The following is a 7,032-nucleotide window of genomic DNA, read 5'->3' as shown; positions in this document are numbered from 1 at the left end:
TATAATGCAAACATATTGGTTATGCAGGTTTGTTTCTGCAAAAGGCAACCTCGTTCGGACCTGGGCCTAAGCACCGTGTGCCTTTCCTAAAAGGACTCCCTTGAAGACCTTAGTGTTTGATAAAGGTACGAACTTACCTGGTCACTGCTCTGATCGCGGGGGTCACACACAGTTGCAGGAAGCACCAATGAGTTGATTTGTCCAGGCGAAGCAATTGTCACCATGGAAACCACATGCGACACAGGGGGAGTGTTTGCATTCCAGCGTGGAACGCAAAGACAGACAGAGCCAATTAGACGGCTCCTATCTAGTATATTACACCGCATTGATATCACCTCCATCCGTGCAATATGGTACTAGAATATATGTGCGGGAGGGAACGTCCCTTATGTTATTCTGGTCACAAAGGCCTGTTCTGTATGATGCTTTAAGTGTGCATACATTTCCCCAGTTTAGACACGTCACTCTCCGGGGCCAGCCAATCAGCTGCAGAGCGAGGCGTGGGGCACAGCCCGGACTGTGTGAGTGTCAGTGTGTGTGCGGGGACACCGGGAGGACACTATGGTGCTAAGTAGCTCCCAGCACATTCTCCTGGTAGTGTCCCTGGCACTGTGCCTGTGCTTCCTGGTGCCAAGGATGATAGGTGGAGGTGGGGAGAATGCCAAGAAAGATCCCAGTAGGATGACACCTCCCTTACGCGGACACCCACACAAAGGTAAGTGAGATCGCGCTGCATGTAAACCCTGAGGACAAGCTGGGATTACTTCTTCCTAAGCGACAGCACAGTTCTACTTTCATGGACCTGTTGACACACACAAACAGAGAGGTGTTGCTCTGAAGACAATTGCTGTCATCAGGGTTTTGCTGACTTTACCTTTTATCAATATTGTTAGAAAGCTAATATCTTGTAGTACAATAATAACTGTAGGACTAAAGATTTCTTGCCTTGATAGTCATCAGTGGTATCATTGTAATGGGTGGGATATATAAAGTGAATTTGAAGCAAATGCATGTATTGTTGGGTAGAGTAGTAAAGACTAAGCTAGCCATACACAGCTTTGAGAACAACATTTTTATTAACCCTTACAGTGGGGCTACTACCCACACCTTTTCCACTGCAAAGGTTAAGTGCTTGTTTTGCCTAGATTCAAAAATCACAAAGTTATACTCCCCTGAACCTCCGCACTCACTCCTGCCTGACTCCTGCACTGCAGTGATGGTATGTCCCTTGGTGTCCTCACATTCTATACCCTGTGAATAGAATTAATTTACTCTTAGATCGATGCAGGGAAGGGGGAGAGAGAGGCTCCAGGGACTGGTCTAAGAGCATTGAGTGAGCATAACTTTTTATTTTTTACCCTAGGCAAAAATAAGCACTTTTGATTTTAACATTTTTCTACACAGGTGGTGCCGACATTAGATATATTTTAAAACATACATGTTGACTGACTTGTTGACCTGTTCCTTTTATACTGTAAGGAACCAAATATTTGTAGTAGAATTCTAAATATTTCTGGCAGGTCTGTAGGGTAGGGACACCACAGATCTTTCCTTTCTTAGTGAAACTGTTTTTCTATTCTAGAAATGATTATTTGAATTCCTAGTAACGTTGTTGTTGTGCAGCCTGCAGGCAGTACAGTACATAAAATGAAGAATACTCATTACCAGATCTTTCATTAGAGGCCCTGCTTTCCTTTCTGGCAGGTTTTAGGATAGACGCACCACAAAGGATTTTTTTGGAAATGATGGTCATTAGTGATACTATTTTTATATTCTAGATATGTGGATGTGAATTCCCAGTAACTTTGTTGTTGCAAACTACGATAGCAGGCAGTGCAGTACGTAATATAAAGTAAACTGAGCAAAGAGGCTCATTACACGATCTTCCATGGTGGTCTTCTGTATCGAGTCATACCATATCATTCAGAACCTACAGCCATCTAGCAAGTGTGGCTTATGTTAACTTATTGCTTAGCTTTGTAACACTGAAGGGTTCCAACAGTAGAGAATACATGTGTAACAGACTGAGAACAAGCATGAGTCTGAGAAAATCCGCATCGCTATATGTGTTTGGGGTCGGTGACCTGAAAACCAGGGAAGTCAAAGCGTCAATCAACCTGACAGCCAGGGAACTAGCATTTTCACCAGTCAGCATTGGCAATTTTTTTCTTATGACACCCCCACTTGGCTCCTAGAATATGATGACAACTAGCAGAAGTCTTGAAGTATTTTACTATATTTGCTACAGGAACCTCTACTCATGGTGACTGATCACAAGATCAATGCCTTGGCTGCCATGGGATCCTGAAGCAGTTTTTCCTCAGCTTTGGTATTTCAGAACTACTACTTTTTTTTTTTCCTTTTGGGGAGCAGGATGGTGTAATGACGATAGGCCTGTTTTTAAAGTGTATGTCTAGCCAAAACCTTTTTTTCTGGTTTTGAATAAAATGTGTTTAGAAATTAGTTAGAACCCCCGTCAGGTTTTTCTTGCTGTGATTTACTTCTATTTGTCCTAGTTACCATCATCACTAAGGGCCCGTTCACACCAGAGCTGTGCATATATTGCACGTTTTCATGTGATTAATGCACGGTACCATGCAACACACCTACCGTGGGTGACAGTGCAGCAGGTGTGTTGCAGTGGCACCCCAAACACATCTCCTGGCTGCACTCTGCTTCACTGTGCTGCAATGCGCGGTACCGCCATACCGTGTGTTGCAATTAATGCACGGCCCTTGTGTGAACTGGCTGGCCCTAAAGCTGGCCATACACTATTAGATCTCTTTCGTTTAGTCTGCGGGCTGAACAAACAGAAGCTAACAGGTTGCCTCCAATGTCAATGGGACCGTGTTAGTCAAAATACCTGAAGAATGATTGATTGTATTTGATTGACTGTAGTTACTGTTCAGATGGAAATGTTCACCCCTCCTTACTCAAGCAACTTTGGTCGAGCCGGCACTGATAAGAGTTTCACAGGAATCTGCCGAAATCATAACAGTGTGTATGCTTTAGAACAGCTTTAGAATATAAGTGATCGGAAAGCTAAAGTTTGACAGTTGTAACCAGAACAGTAAGTCATTTTTATATTGTGTTATCTGTAATACTGCACACGTGTTAGAAACTATAAAACACTCCATTTCAAGTAGAAGATTGTAAAAATGCACACTTTCACAATTTAAAAAAAAAAAAAAAAAGTCAAAAATCACTTTTCATCATTTTGGTTTCATTGTTTCTGAGCAGTTTGCCTGGAACCGATCCAGATTATTGTAAAGCTGTTATTTTAAGTTTTTAAGGTCACATTTGCATTTGACTCAAACTTCCTTGCAGGCACCTTCTTTTTTATTTTTTTACACATTTTCCTTGTAAAACCTGTTAGTGTTTTCTGTGCTTTGCACCTTAGCCCAGTTACTATGACTTCTGAAAAAACACCACACCTAGACTTGGATGCATTGATTAGTGTGCTAAAGAAATAGGCCATTACTGTTTAAAAGCATGCAGAGCCATTTTCTGTCCAGGTCTTGTGGCTTATTTAGTGTAAGAGGATATCCTTCTACACTGTTATCCTGCTTAATGTTGTTATTCCATTATTCCATTCACAAATGCATGCATGAAGAAAGATAATGGAAACATTGACACAGTAGTTGTGTACTATTGTGTATCTTGTGATATGATATACTGCACATGATTTTAGGCTTAAAGTGATAGATATATGCAAAAACTGAAAAAAAAAAAACCTTTTCAAACAGGTTTAAACTTACCTGTGTCTTCGCCGCGCGCTCCCATCCAAACATCTGAAGAGTCTCGGGCGGCCGCAAAGGGCCATGGGGCGGGCGCACTTGAGATGTTCGGCAAATTGCCTTGTCTTGCGTTGGGGCTGTGCTGGAAACAATGTCCGGCGCAACCCCAAGACATATGATGTGAATGGGCTCTGAAAGCAGAAGCAGCCTAATGAGCTTATCTCTACACTAAATGGTTTGAAAAATACATTTCATGATGTATTCATGTACACAGAGCTGCATTATTTTGTGTCTTTTATATCTTCCCGGAGTTCAGCTTTAACCATCCTGGCGGTAATCCTTAGTGTGGCTCGGGGTTAATTTTCAGTACCAAAAGCGGTTAACCCCGAGCCACACTCGGAATTACACTGTAGCGTCACTTACCTTGTCCCTACGAGCCCCGCTGTGTCCTCCGGCCGATGCCTGCATCCGTCTTCCGGGTTCCTTCCCTGTGAGCGCCAGCGTAGCAGGGGGGCAGAACCGGCGGGAAATTCAAAAGTGAAAAATTGAAAAGAAAAAATACTGACATAATCAGACCGCCAGGGAGGTTAAAGTAGATATGAAGATAAAGGTTGATCAACAAGCAGAGTATAATGCAGGCATATAGGAATGAGTCTTCGCTGTTGCATTAAAAAAAAAAAAGGCCCAAAGCACTTTTTTTTTTTTTTTAGTAGCTTTTTTTAGTGGTCACGTGACTACCTCCTGAGCTGCACTGGCTTTTTACATTCAATGATATCACTATCAGGCAGTATAGCTGGATAGCTGTGATTGGCATGGTTATATGCACAAGTCACAGTGTCCTGTAGTCCTACAGCAGGAGTATGTACTAATGGTGGCAACTCCACTGCTGCATTGGAAGGGGGTGATGATTGTCACCTCACTACAGGAAGTCCTACAGATGACTCACCAAGTAAAATTGACTACAATGCTGGAGGAAAGATATAAGATAAAGATTAGGCTCTGCCAGTTTTCCAGTGTAGAAACATGATAAATCACTTACAGTGCTTCCTGATGTTTAAAGGTTTTAGCTTGTTGCAGGATCATCTGAGCACCGGCCCTGATATCCTGGTGTAGGGTGGCTCCTTTCCCTTGCAGGGTCCTATGGAGCCACCCTTGTGTGTGCTAGTAATCTGTGTGTCTCTCTACAAACACACAGGCACAGCAAGGGAAGTCCCTCCCCTCCCGCGCCTCCATCCTCCCTTCTTCAAGCTAGTAGATGGATGGCTGCTGGAGACTGTGCTGTTCCTTGTGATCTAGTACTGGACAGGAAGTTCAGGGAAGAGGAGCTGAGAGAGAGTTGAAGCTATTTGGAAACATGATTGTAAGTGTAAAGAAATACCTTGCTGGGCAATGTATATTTGTGTGATCTGGATTTATTATTGTAAAAAAAAAAAGTGTGTTTTAATACTACTTTAACAAATATATTGGGGTTCCAACAGTAGCAAAATCCTCTGTGTCATGTTACTGCTTCATACAAAGGGTGATTTAACTAACAGTGATATTGCACATTGCAAGATGTTTCTGACAGGGTTATTCACAAAAGAGTGAAGAGTTTGGAGAAGGCAGGAGAAGTGAACAATCTAGGACAACATAGCTGAACTGGAAAGTGAGCTGAATTGGAGAATTTTTCCGAATCAGATATGTTGTCCTAGATTGTTCACTTCTCCTGCCTTCTCCAACCCCTTCACCCTTTTGTGAATAACCCTTTAAATGTGTGACATCTGATTCTTAAAGTCCAACTTCAGGCAACACCTGTTTATTTTAGTTTGGCATAGAGTGGGGAAGTGTTAAAACTAGGAATGCACCAAAATTTTTTGGCCCTCGAAACATATCAGGCAAAAATTGCACTTTTGGCCGAAATTGCAGTGCATGCCTGGTTTCTCTCCTCCCTGATGGGCACTGTTCTGTGTCCCCTCTGACACAGCACAGCATCCAGCAGGGAGGTGAGAAACTTGTCATAGGAGGCTGAGGAGTGCAGGGGAGCCGCCCCGCTCAGCCTCCTGTGACAGATCAGGAGTGCGGTGTGGGGGTGGAGACAGCTGTCGGCTGCCGCAGGAGGCCGGGCCAGCGGTGCAGGGGAGGAGTCAGCTTTCCTCCCCGCACCGCTTGCTCAGCCTCCTGTGACAGCAAGTCAGGCTGGAGAGAGGTACAAGCAGTCAGTGATGGCTGAGTGTTTGTAAATAACTGAGGACATAGTATGTTTCCTGTATCCCCAATTATGAATGAATGGGAAGTGATCTACATCACCTCCTGTTCATTCATGATTGTGACATGGTAAACATACTATGTCCTCAAGTTATGAATGAACAGGAACACTCAGCATAGAGGATTCGTGTTCAGTTATAACAGGGGCTGCAGAAAAAGAGATAGAGGACTCTGTGTCCACAATCTCTTTTTCTATTTTAAAAGAGAAATATCAGAAGATCTGTTTATACCCCTAACATTTCCCCGAAGCCCCCAACAGTAAAGTAAAAAAAATTAAATATTTATTAAAAATAAATGAAAATAAAATGTAATCCTCCCTGATATGGCCCAAAGTGTCAAGTAGTGCTGATAATATAATAACCATCAAAGTGGTCAAAGAGTCACGGGTTTTTTGATCCAAGCGCTGTGTTTGAAGAAAAAAATGGATTTAGGAGTATCAAAAAAGAGATGTACTCACTTATGATGAAATTGCATGATGAGGCAGTTCCTGAGAAAGATGGTATCCAGCAGGTAACAAATTTGTCCACAGAGTTTGTCTCGACGGTCTGTTATTGAATTCCAGAGGATCGCATCCTTAGTGTTGTATGCACACTTCAGGGGCTATTGCCGGTCCTCTATACTGGCTTCCGCCCACCAAGTGATGACAATTGGTGTATTCCGTAATGGAGATGAAAGGCTTTTATTCCACACGTGCGGCCGCACTGGGAGAAGCAGATGAATGGAATTCCATAGATAGTATATCACTCACGTAGCGGGTCGGGGATCTGTCAGCTTTTCCGTAGCTCGTATATCCCTCTCGTAGCGGGTCAGAAATCTGCCAGCGTCCACTAAGCAGGGACAAGTAGCGTACACTCAATATACCAAACAGGCCACCGAATCCACTCCTGTTATAATGTAGCTGATTTTACTCGTATCTTGAAAAAAACTTCAAACAGCCGGCGCTGTCAGCAGAGTAGTTGATGGGCATTCAAGGAGGGCTCGATACACGTTATCCCTAACGCGTTTCTTCCCCGAAAGACACAGGGGCTTCCTCAGAGGGGCCCCCTCGGGG

At 43.3% G+C, this 7,032-nt stretch overlaps 1 protein-coding gene across 1 annotated transcript in view; it reads left to right on the top strand.

The window, feature by feature from the left end:
* Nucleotides 1-484: 484 nt before the first annotated feature.
* CCDC107 (coiled-coil domain containing 107) overlaps nt 485-7,032 on the top strand; it is a 22,325-nt gene continuing 15,777 nt past the window's right edge. Inside the window, exon 1 of the mRNA XM_018572713.1 lies at nt 485-715. Within this exon, the coding sequence (XP_018428215.1) occupies nt 562-715 (154 nt within the window). The 5' untranslated portion in view covers nt 485-561. The remainder of the gene's footprint in view (nt 716-7,032) is intronic.

Source organism: Nanorana parkeri, unplaced genomic scaffold, assembly GCF_000935625.1.
Source record: "Nanorana parkeri isolate BGI_ZX_2015 unplaced genomic scaffold, ASM93562v1 scaffold45, whole genome shotgun sequence".
Lineage (NCBI taxonomy): Eukaryota > Metazoa > Chordata > Amphibia > Anura > Dicroglossidae > Nanorana > Nanorana parkeri.
Note: the sequence above shows the minus strand (reverse complement) of the source record. Positions and strands in the feature narration are given on the sequence as shown.